The sequence below is a fragment of the Hemiscyllium ocellatum genome, chromosome 19 (genome assembly GCF_020745735.1).
Source record: "Hemiscyllium ocellatum isolate sHemOce1 chromosome 19, sHemOce1.pat.X.cur, whole genome shotgun sequence".
NCBI classification, from domain to species: domain Eukaryota; kingdom Metazoa; phylum Chordata; class Chondrichthyes; order Orectolobiformes; family Hemiscylliidae; genus Hemiscyllium; species Hemiscyllium ocellatum.
This window is the reverse complement of record NC_083419.1, coordinates 50,691,973-50,711,481: the sequence shown is the minus strand read 5'-3', so window position 1 is coordinate 50,711,481 and position 19,509 is coordinate 50,691,973. Positions and strand designations below refer to the sequence as shown.

Here is a 19,509-nt window from a genome sequence, read left to right as displayed (position 1 = left end):
TGCAGCTTCATTTCAAAGTTAAATTACACAGATCTTCAGAAAAATATGTCCACCTGCCACTTCAAAGTTAGATTTTCCTCTGTTTATCTTATCTTGAATAGCGCTGATGTTCCTGATTTAGGTGAAATTGAAGACATGAAAGGTCCTTACACCCTTATTGGCAAAAATATTAATTTGATTAAAATGTACATAACCAACTGAACCTTGAATATTGTTGAGAAGACACACCTGTTGTCAAGCTTTTTGGCTTGTTTATCAGGGTAAATACAAGAAAGCCAAATGTCAAACAGCCTCACCAATTTACTCTTTTGGAGAAAAGGGTTGTTGATTAGTCAGCAACTTGACTCTGGTCAAGCTTGATTTAATTACCTGAAATTAGTTGTTTGTGAAGCTTTTTGCATCCTCTGGAATATTCGAGAAGTGCTCGCAGATTGTAGAATCACATTAATATTAATGTTTTGTTTTGGGTTTTGTTGATGAAGGCTGGCTACATGCCACTTGGAAACAACCAAAGAAGCATGGTGCTTGGTTCTGTGATTAAATAACACATGCTCAACAATCCTAAGTGTGGTAGCAGCGATCATAACAATCAATGCGAGATGATCAGTCTAGCTGATAATGTGGCTGCCAGAAACATGCATCTATAAGCATGAACTCCTCCCCTGTAAATAAGAGGACTATATTCAAGTCTTGTGCTTTTTTTGAATTAGTCAGGAGTTTGGAGAATCCATAATTCTCTGTTGCTACTTCTATGCAAATGCCTTAGCCAATCAGGAATGACATGCCAACCAATTTGCAGTCCTTCTTCCATAGTGCCATTTGTTGTGATTGTTTGAAATTTGACATTGTAGTGTTTGTCCTGATGAGTGCAAGATGAAAGGTTTTGACAACAAGCCTCTGTTTAAATTTGATACTTCTAAGTGGCAATTTGGCCTTTCCACTCCTACAATAGAAAACCAACACTACTTTAGTACAGCACCCCTTTCTCCCATCACAAAAACCAAGCAGGTGGCAGTTTCTTATTTCTTGAGATTTTTTAAAAAACAGACAACTGCAGATGCTAGAAATCTGAAACAAAAGCAGAAATAGCTGGAGAAACTCAGGTCTAGCCACCTATGGCACATTTCTATCCCCCCCCCCCGCCACCTGCCAAACCTTCAGCACCTCTCCCAGCTACCATCAGTTCTGAAGAACTGTCACTGGACCCAAACCGTTAACTCTGCTTTCTCTCCATAGACCTACTGAATTTCTCCAGCAATTTCTGTTTTTGTTTCAGATTTCTCTATATCTGACTGGGAATGAGATCTGCATGGATTAGGTCTGTTGCTGCTAGCTTAATACCTCTTTCCCCTCTTCATTGTTCCAATTGTGAGCTGTTTATTGAAGAATTAATTATGCTACAGCTTGAGCTACTATATTGTATACCCTCTGAAAGCTATGTCCTACACAAACTTTTCTATAAGCCACTGTGTAATTGAGTAAATCACAACCAAGGCAAGAGTAAAAACGCAGCAGTATGTAACTATATCATTCCCTACTCACTGTCCAAAGATATTCTTTTGGTATACTTCTGCTGATACTTTTGGGCTGTTGGTCCTCTGATGGTATCCAGTACAGGAAATAGTCTATATATTTCTAGTGATTATTTGAATGAGCCTCCAAGCAAGTGGGAATTTATATTGGGGAATAAAGTGATGGTAGAGTAAGTAAATACATACTTTGGTTCTGTCTTCACAAAGGAAGACACAAATAACATCCCAGAAAATACAGGAGGACATAAGGCCCTAATGGGAAGGTGGAATTAAAATAAGTTAATATTAGTAGGAGAATGGTGTTGAGGAAACTAATAGGATTAAACCCCTAGGGCCTGATAATCTTCATCCAGAGCACTTCAAGAAGTGGCCTTAGAAATGGCAGATGTTTTGATGGCCATCTTCCAAAATTTTATACACTCTGGAACAATTCCAAGAGGATGTGGAGATTTGGGCATGTCGAGTAAGTGGGCAAATACATGGCAGATGCAATACAAAGCAGATGATGCAATGAAACTGGGATGCCCTAGTACACACGGATGTACCGTACTGAGAGTGCCAGTTCATAAGGTGCTGGTTAAAACAAGGTGTGCTATAGAAATAGTCCTTAATGCTAAGGGGATTAAAGGGGATGGAGAGGAAGCAGGTACTGAGTTGGATAATCAGCCATGATCATCAGCATGCCCTAGTACATGCAGACGCAGGAGGAGGTGAAGAAGGTAATACTATGTTGGCCTTTGTAGCAAGAGGATTCCAGTAGAGGAGCAGGGATGTCTTGCCACAATTGTGTAGAGCTTTGATAAGACCATACCCGGTATACTGTACAGTCTTGGTCTTATCTGAAGATGCATGTTCTGGGTAGGGAGGGGGTGCAGTGAAGGTTTACCAGACTGTTTAGGTAAAGAGAAATTTCTTCACCCAAAGAGTGGTGGAATTTTCTGCCATAGAAAGTAGTTGGGGCCAAAACATTGACTGTTTTCAAGAAAGAGATACAGTAAAGTTTGATTAACCCCAGCACGTCTGGGACCAGGAGTGTACAGATTCATCACCTATTCCAGTTGATCAAGAGGTCCACATAATCAATATAAAAACACACACAACGTAATAGAACCGTAATGTGGGGATATACACATCACAGTTATATTTAATTTACAACATAAATCACTTAAATAATAAGACAACTTTGCCTTAAATAAAACTCACCAGCAGAAGGTCTTCTCATCTGCACCCTCAACTGACTCCTGGTGATAATTCTGTAAATATCTGGTATTTGAGTTACTGTACATCATTTTTACTGGTTTTTATTGAGAGTACCAGATCATTGAATGCTGGTTAAAATAAGCTGTGTTGTAGAAATGGTCCTTAATGCTAAGGGGATTAAAGAATATGCAGTGGACGCAGGAACAGGATACTGAGCTGGATGATCAGCCATGATCAGACTGAATTATGAAGCAGGCTCTAAGGGCCGAATGGCCGCCTTCTGGTTTCTCAACGTTCCTATGTAAATTAGCATAGGTCAGCAACTGGATAACATTTAGACTGGTAGTTTAATGTTATTGATAAATATTATCATTTAGCATGTTTATCACAATGGAGTATCAGTGAAAATGCTCATACATCATCCTTGTACTTCACTGTTATGAGTACTAAACGCTACTGAATGGGTAGACTTCCTATGTAAAAACATGTGGATTACTGTTCACAGCATGTGCTAACATTGGCAGTATGTTAAAGCCAAAAGATATATTAACAATGAGAACCTTTTTGTATTTTTAATCCTTTCTATGTCTTAGATTATGTTTTTTTTGTTAATATATAGGACAGAAATTGCTTGATACAGTGGCTGAAATTTGGGACTTTTTCTTTTGTGACATCCTTCCTATGCTCCAGGCAATATTTTTTCCTGTCCAGGTAGGTTAATTTGTGAAACGTCTTAATAAAATAACCCTTTCTCCCCTCATTCCACTCTTTTCCAAAACAGTGTTGTCAATTTAGTTTTGTTTTAAAGTGAATGTACTATAGCCAAATTTGCAGCTGACACAGATATGGGGAAAGGCAGGTTTAGAGAAAGGTACAAACAGTTTGCAGAGAAATATTGATAGATTCAGTAAGTGGGCAAAAAGTTGGCAAATAGAGTATAATCTGGGAAAATGTGAAGTTCTTTTTGGAAAGGGGAACAGAAGAATGCTATTATTTAAATGGAGAGAAACTGTAGAAAGCTGTGACGTGAGGGTACTTTTGCATGAAACATAGAAAGCTAGCACACGGGCAGCAGGTAACCAGGAAGGCTAATGGAATGTTGGCCCTTTTTTCAAGAGGATTGGAGTATAAGAGTAGGGAAGTCTTATTGGAACTGTAAAAGGTGCTGGGGAGACTGATAGCAGTTTCAGTGCTTTTATTTAAGGGGAGATATCATTTCATTCAAGGCAGTTCAGAGAAGGTACACTAAGGTCATCTCTCATATGAAGGAATTGTCTTACGAGGGAGTGTTGAACAGGTTGGGACTCTACTGACTGGAGTTTAGAAAAAGAGAGTGATCTTATTGAAACATATAGGATTCTTAAGGGGCATGACAGGGTAAATGCTGAGAGGACGTTTCCCCTCATGGGTGAGTCTAGGACCAGGGGCCATAGTCTCAGAATAAAAAGGCACCAATTTATGCCAGAGATAAAGAGGTATTTCTTCTCTCATAGGGCTCTGAATGTTTGGAACTGCTTGCCACAAAATGCTGTGGAGGCAGAGTTCTTGTGTATATTTAAGGTTCAGGTGGAATTGAGGGTTGTGGGAAAAGAGCAGGAAAGTAGCCCTGAGGAATGTCAGGTTAGCCATGATGTTACTGGATACCGAAGTAGACTTGAGGGACCAAACTGCCTTTCCTATTTCTTATGGTATTAAAGTCATCTCTCTTTAAACAGAAGGGAGAAATGGTGATTGTATTCTGGTGCTGATAAGTGTAATGCTGGTTACTTCTCAACAGAAGCAGATAACCACTCAATAACAAATAACATAATTCTGGATGGTTCTGAAATGAAAAACAAAACTAAATTGCTGGCAGATGTGCTTAAACGTCAACCCACATGAAGCAGGTTGCGACTACAGCAAATGAACTAATTTTAGCCTGATCAAAGAGTGCAAGAAATGTAAAATTACTAGATGAAAATAGATATCACCGAGTGGGGAAAAAGCCTGGCCTTGATAACAATGTCAACATCATGAAATCGTGGGCTATTGACATCAGAATGACAGCATCCAAAATGGAGCATGGTGCAAACGCGAAGAGTGCTGGAGAAACTCAGCAGATTTAGCAGTGTCTGTGGAAAGAGAAACAGTTAATGTTTTGAGTCAAATCTGATTTCAGAATTTTATGGTGCATGAGCATCACTTACTAGAGTAGGAAATTATTGTTTCATGAATTGATTTTTATTTTTCAATAAAGCAAAGAAAGATTGCAGATAAAATCTACTAAGTTTTGCTAAGTTCAAGTATTCCATGAATCTATGTTTGCTTGTATTGATCTGCTCATTTCTATATTGTTCTAACTAAATTAAGCAAGTTACTTTCATGGTTAGTGTCTCGGTTTGGCTGCATTACTGGCCATTTAACTTCCAGTGTGTCTGGATACACACACGTTTTCCCATCAACATACTGAGGCACAAAACTACTTTGGAGTTAGCATCACCGTAAAGAGCACCATTGCAGGAGAAAGATTTTATCTGGAGTATCAAAAATGTAGCCATCCTTCTGATCCTACCTAGAACAGAGCATGTGCTTTTCCAGTTGTCTAAGAGTCAGAAACTGGTATACTACTTTGTTTCTTGCCTACAAAACCCAATGCCTGTGGCTACAATCAGTTTCTTTTCAGTTAATTTTTCATTGACAAAGGGCCAGCCGTGAAATAAGACAAGTTTTTTTGATTGATACACTAATTGGTGAAATTCCAAAAACAGACATTTAAGATGCAGATTTGGTAAGAGCCTATACAATGGGAATAGAAATGGACTTTTTGGAGATAAATTGGGGTTGTTTGGTCAGAATAGGAGTAGGGAAAAACTGCTGATTTGATAACACTGAACTTGTATATTGCTGATAAAAGAAGTATTTTGGCAAAGCTTTTTGTCTTGTACTTGTTAGAACAATTGTATGATAGGATGGTTGGTTGACCAGTGGACTCTACTTGGCAAAGGAGTTACTGCGTAGAATGTACCTGTTAGTGATGACTGACTGTTAACTGCCAAACTGTACAGACATTTTAAACATGGCAGGTTGACTCTGGTCAGGACATTGTCCTGAGAAATGAACCAACAAATTTATCTATTTTGTGTTGAATCAGGCAGAGTATGTATTCATGATCTCTCTGTCTGCAAAGATCAAGGCCCTATGTATTTATATGTAACTTCTAGTGCATGCAAATGCACCACACTATAAACGCATCAAAATTGGTTAGTAGTGTGGAAATCTTTTCACAATTAGTATTATATTAAAAAAACTTGTCCAATTGCAGAATCATATTTAATGCTAAACACTGTTGTGAGTTTTACAAGTGCAAACTGGTTGGTAGTCAGTACCTTGCTTATTGCGAACAGCGGAATGGATAAGCTGTTGGATACAATCTGCCAACTTGATCTAGGTAGCCATTGTTCATAAACTGGCTTTGGAGCACTCTTCAGTAGCATTTATTGTTGTGTATCATGAATGGGCCCACATTCATTATGTTTTGTCCTAAAATGTGAGCAGTCTACCTCAGATTACACCATGTCAAAGATTTGAGCAACAGATTCACACTATTTCACACTACTACTGCCCACTAGCAACACAAATGGAATTCATAATGATAGAATAGTGCCAATGAGCTAAAATAAACAAGTTATGCTATCCCACAAATGAATAATGTGGTATGTGAAATTCAGTGTCAGTGTGATGCTAGGTATGCAGGATGTACGTCACAAATATTGTATGATCATATCAAATAGCTTAGCCCCCTCATCGATTCACACAAGCAAGATATTGACCATGCCCACTTAACCAATGCATGCAATGCTCACAACACACTGGACAACATTGAGAGTGCTTTTTGCAGTTGGGCAGCATTTTGCTACTTAATCCTGAGTGTGCAAATAATTATTATGACAGACAATTTAGAATTGTCAAATAGGGTTACAGAATGGCACATCATGGAAGCGACATATAATAAAATACAAGTCCCCGTTCTCTACAGACAGAATGTGTTACGTAGTGCTGCGCCAGTTTCAATGCCACAAAACAGCTGTCAGCCATTTCCTAGTCATGGCATTGCCCTGAAAAGCGAACCAATCAAGACTCTGTATCTTGTCTGAAATTCAAATAAGGCTTAGCAGTTAATGTTCAATCATCATTCTGTAAGGCATCTCTTCTACCAATGGGTCTACTCTTTAATCAATAAGTACTGTCCTCTCATACAATATGGATGTATTGCTTTACTTTAGTATTCTTGTGAACTGTCCTCATGAGTCCAAGAGCAAAAACTTTGACAAAATGACTTTCTTTCAGCAATACCCTGAACAATTTTTAAAATAATTCAGCACCAATATGGGCTAATTAACATCCTCCTTTGCAGTACCATTTCATGATCCTTTAGGTTCCCCACACTCTGACAATGCTGAAACATTATATCAAAATAATACTTGTCATGAAAGGTAACATTTGCTTTTAAGACATCTCATTAAGTTGGAGCTGATCACTAGTTGTGTTTGTGTGTCTGGATTGAGGCACTAGAGAAAAACAAATCCAAGAGAAAGGAAAGCTTGCATTCTTTCTTTTAAAAAAAAACTATTCATGGGATGCAGTTGTCAATAGGTTAGCCAGCACCAATTTACTCTCCCTAATTCCCTGGATAAGATGATGGCAGCTACCATCTTGAACCACTGCAGTTATTGTGATTTTTTCCTGTACAGCTTGTATACAGTTGAATAGCTTGCAAGGCAGCTACTTTGCTGTGGGTCTGGAGTCACATTTAGGCAAGACCAGGTTACACAGATTTCTTGTCCTAAGTATTTCTAGGAATAGTTGATCTTTTATAGCAATTGGCGATAATTTCACGGAACCATCACAGAGACAAATTTTCATTCCCAAATTTATTTATCTACTTAATGAATTAATTTAATTGAGTTTCAATGTGATGGTGGTACTTTAAGTATATCTCCTAAGCATTAGACTAGATTTTGGACTGTTTGTCCAGTGACAAGGTGATGGCATGGATTATGAAGCAGTGTTGGCAAGCAGGGATTTTCCTCAAATAGTCCTGGGATCTTCACATTCCATCTCGACGTGTCTCAGTTGAGATTGTCAGAAGTGAAATCTTTAGGGTGAGACAATGAAGCACTCATCCAGCATCACACTGGACTGAGCTCGAGTTCCAGTATTTCTTAAAGGTGCAAACGCTACTAATGGTGTAGTCATTTGTTGAGTGTATTTATGCAATTCTTGATGTCCTACCTGAAGTGCCTCTGGTGGATTTATGCCAAATCTCCCAACCAGGAGTGAATTGCCCAAAAAGGTAGCTCACTTCACATTTCCATCAGCCTTTCTGCTTTCTCAGGTAAGGCAATGAGTTAGTCTGCAGGAACATTGTTATTCTGAAATCAACTTTGTTTACTATGTAGGTAAAGGAAATTAGGATCCCAAAGGAGAGGGGCTGCTATTTTTAATTCTACACTCAGAACAGTTCAGAACATTGGAATGCAGTGAGTCAGGAGACTGTGTTGTAAACCCTCCCTATATGATTGTGAGGAGGTCTGAATTTGGAGCAGAATTTGTGGGCCTTGAAGTCTGCCGGATTCTATTTCTGTCATTAGCAATTTAGGTGTTATGATTATCTGTGTCCTTTTGTGGTCCCGGAGGGGCATACTACAGCTACAGGAGTTCAATTTGGATAGAAATGTGAGGTAGAAGTGAAGTTTGCCTTCATTTTGTCATTGTGTTTGGAAGAATGGAAGGAAAATAGATTCAGGCTAGCGCAATGTATTGTGAATATCTTGCTTTCAGTAAGTTAATTGGGTTGCATGTGTGCATTATAGATGAGGAAGGGAAGTACTTAGATTAGATTAGATTAGATTACTAACAGCGTGGAAACAGGCCCTTTTTTCATGTCATTTGAGACTAGATGATTAATGTGAATTCTAGTAATCTTTATTCATTGGGTATGCATGCCATTCCAGGAGCAAGGCGATGAGTCCATAAGAGTTTGGCTCCAGCATTGTATTTATGGGTAGTTCCTTTGCACCATCAAGCCAATTTGCCTCACTGAGGGTGAAGAGGCTTGCAATGCCTTTTGAGTACTAGCACCTGAACTACAAAATATACTTTGTAGCATAGATTTTTTTTAAAAGGTGGAAAACAAAGCATACTCTAACCTGGGTGTTGGGGATGAAGGACTGTTGTCTTTGTTACTTCAATCTTGGGAAGAGGTCAGGGTGAGCAGCACTAAAGGAGGGGAGAGCATTGTTAATTTTTTGGAAAAAATTCCAGATGATATCTCCATACATACATACATTGTTGGTTTGGAGGAGAAATGATTGAGTTTGCAGATGACACCAAGATTGGAGGTGTGGTGGACAGCAAAGAAGGTTACCTCAGAGTGCAATGGGATCTCGATCAGCTGGGTCAATGGGCTGAGGATTCCAGAACTAGAGGGCATAGGTTTAGGAGAAAAATTTAAAAGGAATGTAAGGGGCAACATTTTTACGCAGAGGATAATGCGTGCATAGAATGAGTTGCCAGAGGAAGTGGTGGAGGCTGAAACAATTGCAACATTAAAAAGGTATCTGGATGGGTGTATGAATAGGAAGGGTTTAGAGAGATATGGGCCAGTTGTTGGTAAATGGGACAAGATTAATTTATAAATACACTCAACAAATTATCCTAAAAGATTAATTTAGGATATCTGGTCAGCATGGACGAGTTGGACCGAAGGGTCTTTTTCCATGGTATACATCTCTGTGACTCTATATGCTTACTGGCCAACAACCTGTTGAAGTGGTTTGTCCATTCTTTACAAACCTTACTTGATTTTCATGCTATTAGTTTTGTCAATTACTGGCCAGACAGAATCTCTGATGAACCCCAACCTGCCTCTTGCTGTATGTCGTAAGGATAGTGTGCCCTGACCATCATGTTCTCCTGCCCTCACTATAAGAAAGTCACCACAGCATTCAGGCAAGTACTCGTGCATTAAAAGGAGGTGATTTATAAGGTATTGCACAGAAAGTGTTGTTAATCACAACAACTTATATGTATAATGCCTAAAGCAATAAATATAGATCAGTCTACAAACAATTAGAGCTCCTTTTGTAAAATATGCTTTGTCCAGCATCCTACGGTTTGTAGGACTCCCCAGATAAAACATTTTCGTAGTTCTAACAAAATAGCAAATAATTCACAGTTCAATTTTGGGACGCTTTAGGATCCAGTGAATCAATTCTGAACAAATGAGCAGCTGAAATTGAGCAGCTACAAAAGGGAATTCCGTCAAATTATCTGATATCGCTAGCATTAATGTTGACTCAGTCTTCTTCTCGGACATCAACTTGACAGGGTAGCCATTAACGAATATAAATTAGCAAGAACACCTTTCCATCTATGAAAATTGTTTAGAGCTGTACTTAATACTATGGAAGCTGGTTGTGATTGTTGGAGGTCAATCATTTTAGCCCCAGAACATCTCTGCCGGACTACCTTAATACAGTATTCTAGGTATAACCATCTCCAGCTGCTCCATCTGTGAGCTTCCCAGCTTTGTAAGGTCAGAATTGAGAATATTTTCCAATGACTGCACTGTGTTCTTCACAGCTCAGATACTGAAGCATACAGCAAGACTGAGCATATTCAAGCTTGGACTCATAACTGGCAAGTACTATTTGTGCTAAACAAGTTCCAGGCAGTGGCTGCCTCAGGAAGCCATCTCCATTTGATGTTTGTTGCCATCACCATTGGTGAATCTCCTCCTGTCAGCATCCTGGGGTTACTAAAGACCAGAATCTGAACTGGACCAGCTGTATAAAAAACTAATACAAGAGCAGGTCAGAAGCTGGGAATTTTGTCTTAAGTAACTTACTGCCTAACACAGCAAAACCTGCTCACCATCTACAATGCACAAGTCAAGAGTATGATGCAATATATGCATTTGTGTGGACAGCACTTAAGAAGCTCTACACAATCCAGGACGAAGCAACCTGTTTGGCTCTGTATAACCTGACGCATTGACACTCTGCACCATCGCAGTAGCAATAACATATACCATCTATGAGATGCATTACAATAACTCACCAAGGCTTCTTCAACAGTACCTTGAAAACTGTCAAAATTTACCACTTAGAAAGAAGAGGGCTCCAGGAACACTGCATTCTGAAAGTCCCACACCAGCTCTGAATAGATTGCCTTTCCTTGTTTTACTGGATCAAAAGCCTGACACTCCCTCCCCATCCACACTCTGTGGGTGTACCAATGACACAGTGGTTTTAGGAGACTCACCAGCACCTCTTGCCTGATCTGCAACCCTAGGTTTACACTCTAACAATGAAAAGTAAGATCTGTTCGATTCATTATATCCATAACGCAATTGGAGATGGTCTTGCCAGTGATAACCACACCTATAAAGGAATATGGGGTGTGATTGATGATTGCATCAGTGAAATTTTATTGGAGATGGATAACCTAGGATTCAAATATAGAATTGTAATTTGCATCATTGACATCACTTACTTTCATCAGATGTAAGGGCACCATTGTGCGGGTTTGGTGATATAGTTTCACTGTAGTTTACTATGGTAGATTCCTATGCTTTCTGTCATGATTTAACCCACAACTCTGCCGATTTTCATACAGCTGTGAGCTTTAAAGTCCTATATTATTTTTAACCATAAACACTCCCTTTTTTTGTTAATGCTTTTGTTCTCAATTGATTTAACAGGGAAAGGAACCCACCGTTCGACAGATAGCCCTGCTGCATTTCAGGAATGTTATCACGCTGAACGTAAAGCTAGAAGATGCTCTGTCCCGGCCACGTGCAAGGGTCCCTCCTTCACTCATTCAGATGCTGCTTATATTGCAGGTAGGTGTAAACTCTGTCTTTGAATTGATAGGAAAAGAGTATGGGGAGGAATCATGAGACTCGTTATTCTTCTGTCCCTGACCTTTTGCACATTAGCATGTGGTTTAAATTGTCTCATGCAACCTCTTTTTTTTTAAAACTGCGGATGTGGTAAAACCGAGTGATGTGGAGCCAAACATTTATAGAGTCAATTCACAATGGTTTGAAGTAAAGACAAACCCAAGGTTAGTGGTAATTTGAAACAGTGTTAATTTTGTACAACAATGTGTGTTAATGGCACAAACTCTCAAGTAAACGTGCTCTAATTTATTTTTGATGTTTAGTGCTCCGTTGCAAATATCTAGTTCAGTGCAATGGCCTCATTACGTTGAATCTAATTAGAATGAAGCAATTTCTGGAATATCAAATCAGCACTGTGTTGTAACACTCTGATTGTAATAATTAACACTGCATTAAAATCAAATGGAGCACAAGTACCTGACTTGATTGTTCATTTTGCTTCTGTGTTTTTAATTTATTAAAACAAGAGCATATGATTGGCTCGTGGCCCAACTAAAAATTAGCATTGCTGTTTTTATTGAAGCAATTAAGTTTTGGTAACCAATCGGCCAAATCAGAATGTGTGCTCATATATAATGGAATTCTGGAATACCTTTTGGGAACCCTCCTTGTCATTTATGGATGTAAGAAGTAGAATTCCAAGAGATGCTGTAATAGCCAGCAATATATCAGACATAATGTAGACGAGTTGACTGTCCCAAGTGTAGCCCCTTTATCAGAACAGGAGCATATTCCAAATTAATGCTGCCTTTCAAAATAACGACAAAAGGTAGGGAGTTCATTGCACATTTGCACAGACACAAGAAAGTTGTTTCCTTACTGGGTATGAAATTGAGGTTTCAGTTGTTGGCATTTTTTTTATATATGGGTTGAATGTCTCTGTCAGTACCTTGTTTTATGGCAGTTTATGTACATAGTAAGAATTGATAGAAAAATGACTTTGGTTCAATATTGACTTGGTTAACATTATTTGAAACTGTGTAGAGTGAGAGAGCAGAATGAACATGTTCCCTTGAAATCATGAGGTGCTTTGGGTTAATAATTTGTATGTGAACTAATGTCGGTCAACATGCTATTGTGCAAAGTACAAACAAGATTTAAATACAAGCATAAAGAATAATGGTGAGGTCTAGGGAGTGTTGCTGAACAAAGAGACCTTGGAGTGCAGGACATATAAATAGGAAGGGTTTGGAGGGATATGGGCCAGGTGCAGGCAGGTGAGACTAGATTGGGTTGGCATATCTGGTCAGCATGGATGAGTTGGACTGAAGGCTCTGTTTCCGTGCTGTGTATATCTCTATGACTCTATGACTGTGCGTATAGGATAACGTAAAAGTTCTAACTTAATATAGACCTCGTATTGCTGGAAATATTTTGTTCTGGTCCAAGGAAAAGTACGTTTCTCTGTTTCAGACACGGGTCGAATTATCTCCGGTAAAAGGAGACAGGTTCCAGTGAGTGCAGGATGGGAAAGAGCTGAAAAAGCTAGCTGATTGAGATCGCAGCATCATTCTGCTTACTTCTCCTCTTCTTTGCTGTGGGGTCCGAATGGAAGAAACCTTATAGGTCTGGGATGGAAAGCGAATTGAAGTGATTTAAAAAGTTAACTCGGAGGCTTTTCAATGATGAAGTCCTTCTTCTTTCAAAGCACACAGTTTCCACACTGTAATTGTGCTTCATCTGGATCACGGAGACAGGTACATAGCAGTAAGCGTTCCTCCAGTGAAACTGACTAGCTGTGAAGGCTTTGGCCAGTTATGTTGAGGGTCCCCAGCACTAGCCAGGTGAGACGCTGCTGTTCAAAGCACGTCAGTCGGAGAGTGCAATCACTGCATGACAGATGATTGTTAATTTCTTGGAAAACACTTGATCTGTCCAGTACTTCACTTACTTTGGCTGTACTCCTCTGCTGCCAGAATTCAGTATGACAGACAGCTTCAGCTTTCACTGCTACTGAGGCCGTGCCATCGCCAATAACCAGTCCAGCAGCAGCACCAGCCATATTGCCCTCCTCAGGATGGATGGGAAGGCCATCAAGAACCACCTAGGAAGAAGCATGATCCCACAATGCAGTCCGCAGGCAAACAATCAATCTTCTATCGTCCCTGAGCTCCAGTGTGTCAGGATGCACAGACTGTTGTAACAAGTCACTGCTGACACCTGCATCTGGAATAAAGCCTCCTTTCCAGTGAACCAGCAGGGCACACACTGGAAATGACCAACAAGGTCCTAGTCACTGGAGGGTCACTGTCACTACCCAACAAATCTCACTCTCTATCCAAGTTGGGTAATACCTTCGTTGTTTTATTTAAATTAATTCATGGGATGAAAGTATTGCTGACTGTACCAGCATTTAAATGCCCATCCCTAATTGCCCAGAAGGCAGTTAAGAGTCAACCATATTGTTGTTGGTGTGGAGTCACATGTAGGCCAGACCAAGTAAGGCTAGCAGTTTCCTTCTTTAAAGTGCATTGGTGAACCAGGTGGGTTTTTCCAACAGTCAGCAATGGGTTGATGCTCATCATTAGACTCTTAATTCCAGTTTTGAGAGAGAACAAGCAGAGAGCTGTCAGCGTAATTACTTTGTGGAAAGGAAGGAAGGATACCATTTGTGGAAAGTGAGAGCGAAGTGACTGAGTTCTAAATAACCTACCCCACATCCTCAGATTGTTTCCCCGTGTCTCGACTCTGCAGCATCGGGGGCATCCTCTCTGTATCTGGCCTTTCTATCTTGGTTAGAATTTTATGTTTCAATCAGGTCCTGTTTCATTCTCCTAAACTCTAGTGAGTACGGATCTGGGCAAACCAATCTCTCCTCCAGAGGTCAGTCCTGCCATCCCTGGTTTCAGCGTAATGAATCTCCACTGCACTCCCTCTGTGGCACGTATATCTGTTCTTAGGAGATCAAAGCTGTGTGCAATATTACAGGTCTGATCTCACCCAAGATCATGTCTAACTGCAATAAGACATTCCTACTTCTGAACTCAAATCCTCTCGCGATGAACGTAATATACCGTTTGCCTTACTAATTGCTTATGTCCTATATTGGACATAGAGCATCAGTGCAGCGTGGGCATAAGGCACAAGAGTTCACCTTTGACTTGTTACCACACAGTTGTTTTTTCCTGCCAGGCCGTGTGGTATGAGGCAGCTGTGAAAACATGATTCCCATTGGAAAAATACTGCTGACTTTGCAAGTGATGCACATGAATAGTTATTGTGTTCACAATTGCAGAAATACAAATGGAACCTTGAATATGCTGTGCTTTTCATTTAATCTTTAATGTGTTGTATATGGTTTACTTGAAAAGGACTGAGTATCTGAGATGTGCAGCCATCCTGAGTTTCAGAGAGGAAGGTTCAAAGTAGTAAGTGACTGGTTGTGTAGCTATCACAAGGCTAATGTAAATGACCACACAGCAGTTTTGAGAGAGTCCCTACTCCTCAAATTACCCACAATAATGTGAATCTGTCCATCAGTTCATGCTAGGTAAAAACAATGACTGCAGATGTTGGAAACCAGAGTCTAGATTAGAGTGTTGCTGGAAAAGCACAGCAGGTCAGGCAGCATCCGAGAAGCAGGAAAATCGACATTTCGGGCAAAAGCCCTTCATCAAGGCTTTTGCCCGAAATGTCGATTTTACTGCTCCTCAGCTGCTGCCTGAACTGCTGTGCTTTCCCAGCACCACCATGAGTTCATGCTCCCTATCAAAGGTTGTTGAAAGTCCCACCACCTTTGGTAGTGTAAGTCCCAACCTGTTAATTTTAACACGTTAGATGTGTTTGGGGCCTCTACCTACAGCTAGGTTCAAAATCTATCTCTAACTTTATGATCATTTTCTTAATTTAAATATGGTTAAATTTTAAATAAGTTTTGGGTTGCTGTTGGAGTTCAAGCCCACCTCTCCACATTTATAGAAGCATTCAGACTTTTTATCCCAATCGTGACAACCCTGTCATGATGGATGTAAACTCAGCCAATCCAGTAGCTGCATTTTAGTTGAAGGTTGAACAACGTTGACTTCCGATTTGCCAGCCACAGAATGTGTGTGACCAAAAGAGAACAGCGCAAAGGCAAATGTATCTGTCCCAGCTCTCACTTCCACCACCATCAGGTGGACTGGTGATGCCTGGATTGATCAATAGTTCCCTTATTGGACACCTTATATGTGACCAGACTGGTGAATAAAGAGAAACTGAAGTGATGAATACTAAGGTTTTCCTGTTTAGCTTTTTAAACTTATGACTAATTTCCAAACCATTTTTTGGCTGGTATGAAAGCATCATTGTGGCAGTGATGTGCTGAAATGTCATTAAAATGATTCCATGTTCACTACTCAGTGACTGGGGAGGAGTGACATGGGATGCAGCTGTAGAGAGGGAGTAAAATCTTAATTGAAAGCTTGTGGCTGAAAGTAATTGCATTTTATTTTAGTGCTTGTTCATAGGTTACAGACGTTGCTTGCTGCTGATTATTTCACTCCATATGAGCAAGACTTGCTCATCCATTTAAAGTTCATTCAGGACATTTGAAGAACAACAGAGGAACTTTTTAGGTGACTGTCCCAATAGTTAGTTCCCAACCAACTTCAATAAAATAGATAATCAGATCATTATCTCATTTGCTGTTTGTGAGCGAATGCTATGTTGGAAATTGAATCCTGCAAGTTCTACATCAAAGCAATAACTGCACCTAATACATTGGCTATGAAATGACCTCCTGTAGTTGTAAAATGAACTGTGTATTATTAATTTGTTACACAGCTGTATCAGTTTGATGGCAGGGAGAATCTCAAGCAATTACAGAAGAGCTGTCTTTGCCCTATTCAAGGTGGAACTAAACCAATTGGACCCATATCACATTTCACATTTATCAATGTGGTCATAGAGTCATAGAGATGTACAACATGGAGAAGACCCTTTGGTCCATCTCTTCCATGCCGACTAGATATTCCAACCTAATTATAGGTCAATAGCCAATTTGCTCCATTCAGCTCTTTGACTTACACTTCTTTTTTTTCAAAAATGTAGCTTGGACTGATGTTGAGAGAAGTTTCTTCATGAAGACTATATCAAGTAATTGCTTCAGATGTTGTGGTTTCTGGAATGGTCATAGGAAATATGTCGTTTGTTGCTGTGTTAGGCCCTGCTGAGTGGGTGGTTTGTTTTCACCGGGAAGAGTTTTTGACTTGAAAGCTAACAATCGAGAAGACCAGCGTCCCTGCATTAAATACAGTCAAGGGTCATTTGGGTTTGGGTGGAGCTGTGGTTCCTCTATATCTTGAGAAAATATGTTCAGCGCTCTGGAGTTAATATTGTGGTTTAAAATACTTTTGATCTCTCCTGGAGTTTCTGGTTAAAGGAACCCTATGGATTTTTGTTGAGTTTAGTCTAAGTAAAGACATACAACTGCAGAAACCACATCAGTTGGAAGCTTTGTGAGAGCACCTGGTTCTTCAGTGAAACTCAAGACTTTTTTTTTAAACCATGGAGCTTGCGTTTCTGAGTTCCTCTTACACTTGGATGGTTATTTTTACATTTCAGCAACCATCTATGGTTTAGACTGTAGTCTTGTGCATGAATATTTCTGAAGTTGAAATGCACTCCTTTAAAAATCACTTTCTTAAACTTCATCCCAGTGTCAGAGTTCCCTTACTCCATAGTTACTTGGACCATCCTTTTTCTTTCCTACTCTATCCGTCCAACTGAAACACATTAACAAACCTGTTTAAAATTTAAATAGATTTGGGCTGCTGTTAAGTTCAAGCCTATTACTGTGAAATCGTTTTGTCTCCACATGCCAACAATGACTAGGAAAGGCATTTGTTTTTGTTTCAATCATTACCTCGCAAGGCCTCACTTTGTAACTTTCAGTAATTATTATGGCATGTATCAACATAATAAAAACTAGAAATGTTGGTAATCCATATCATGTCAATTGGAATAGACAGAGATATCAATAACTTATACAATATATGTTATCTCTAAAGATACTCTTTAGCCCACTGAATGTTTATTCAGTTTTCCAGGTTTAGACTTTTATGTTCAGTTTGTGATGGCCTTCACTACATGTATTATAAAGTTCACACCTCCACAGAGTGTATGGTTTTGTGCTTAGCTGAAAAACCAAGGTAGAGATTTAAAACCCTCATTGTGATCAAAGTGAAATAGCTCGGCAGCAATTATCAAATTCAAGACATCATCTAGAAGGACCATACTGAAGTCTTCTCGAATTCTGTGTGCTGCTTTAATCTCCTTTATTTAAGGAAGGATGTCCGTGCATTGGAGGCAGTTCAGAGGAAGTTGACTGAATTGATAACTGGAATGCGACATTGACTTTACAACGAAAGATTAGACAAAGGTGGTCTTTGCTTATTGGAGAATAAAAGACAGGGTGACTTGATACGAGTACATAGGATTCTGGAAATTGTTTCATAGAAGCATAGAAAATAGGTACAGAAGTAGGCTATTCAGCCCTTTGAGCATTGCCTGCCACTCAGTATGATCATGGCTGATCATCCAACTCCGTATCCAGTTCCCACTTTCTCCCCATGCACTTTGATCCCTTTAGCCCTCTGATCTAAAACTATCCACCTCCTTCTTGAAAACATTCCACGCTTTGACCTGAGCTGCTTTCTGTGTCTTGAATGGTGAGTCCAGAAAAAGGAGGCAATAGTGTTGTCAAATAAAACAGGAGGGGTTGGTGACAATTTTTGAGGTTTGTGTGTGACTTTGAAACTGGGTAGTGGAGGTAGGTGACTAACTATTTTGGATTGATTCCTTATCTAACAAGAATCAAAGTTTAGTTTGGTGATGGTGGGCAGGGGGTGGGGGGATGGGGGAGAGGTTGATCTGAATGTGGAATCCAACACCCACACAAATCCAAAATGACCTTACCAAATGGAGGACCAGGCTTAAAGGGCCCAGTGTCCAGATTTTGTTCCTGTCCATGTACGTCCCATGAATTTTGAAGAAACTAGAATGGTGTCATTGTCTGATTGGACAGGGCAAATGATTGTTCCCTGGACATGAAAGATGATGTGGCACCTCTTTGGAAGAGCAGAGATTTGATGTTTACCTCTTCTCCACTACCGCCATCAAAATAGTCCAGAGCAGGGTGCACGAAGGAATGTAGATGTAGTGGGAAACAGTACAGTGAAAGCATTGACACTGTTCTCTGCAGCAGAGAGTGTCCAAATGGCTGCACATTGACAGAGTGTCGAATATCTGTTCTGGAGAAGAACTTAAAGTGGGAATTTTAGGATCAAGTGGTTATGGTCCCAGTTGGTACCAAAAACATTGGTAGATATAGGAAAGAGGTGCTGTCAAGGTACTACTATAGGTTTCAGGCTAAGTTAGAAAGCAGAACCTCAGAGGTTATAATTCTTGGATTGCTACCAGAATCACCTGCATATTGGCAGATGTTAAGATGAGAGCAGTGAGTTTGTAGTTGAAAGACTGGTGTGGGAGAATTGGGTGTCTGCTCATAGAGTTGGCACCAATACTGAGGAAAATAGGATCTACATCATTGCCATGGTCTCCGCCTGAACCAGGCTTGGATTGGTGTTCTTATGAGCCACATAACTAGGGAAGTAAAGAGGACTAAAATAAACAAGACCAGGAAAATGAGGGATCAAGTGTGGGCAAATGTAACCAATCCAGAGATAGCTTTGAGGCAGGAGAATGAAATAGTGTTGTGGAAAATGAAGTTTGGGGAATGATAGGAAAGAACAGAGGATAAGCCTAACAATGTATTGATAGTCAAGATTAGATGCTGCAAAGATAGCAAAAAAAAGTCCTAAAGGCTCTCTATGTGTATGCATGTATCATTCA

At 39.8% G+C, this 19,509-nt stretch overlaps 1 protein-coding gene across 3 annotated transcripts in view; it reads left to right on the top strand.

Moving 5' to 3' along the window:
- Positions 1-19,509, top strand: part of LOC132824974 (proline-rich protein 5-like) — a 128,063-nt gene that overhangs the window by 71,903 nt on the left and 36,651 nt on the right. For all 3 annotated transcript variants that reach the window (XM_060839905.1, XM_060839906.1, XM_060839904.1), the window contains 2 exons: positions 3,352-3,443; positions 11,476-11,616. In XM_060839905.1, coding sequence (XP_060695888.1) covers positions 3,352-3,443; positions 11,476-11,616 — 233 coding nt within the window. The remainder of the gene's footprint in view (positions 1-3,351; positions 3,444-11,475; positions 11,617-19,509) is intronic.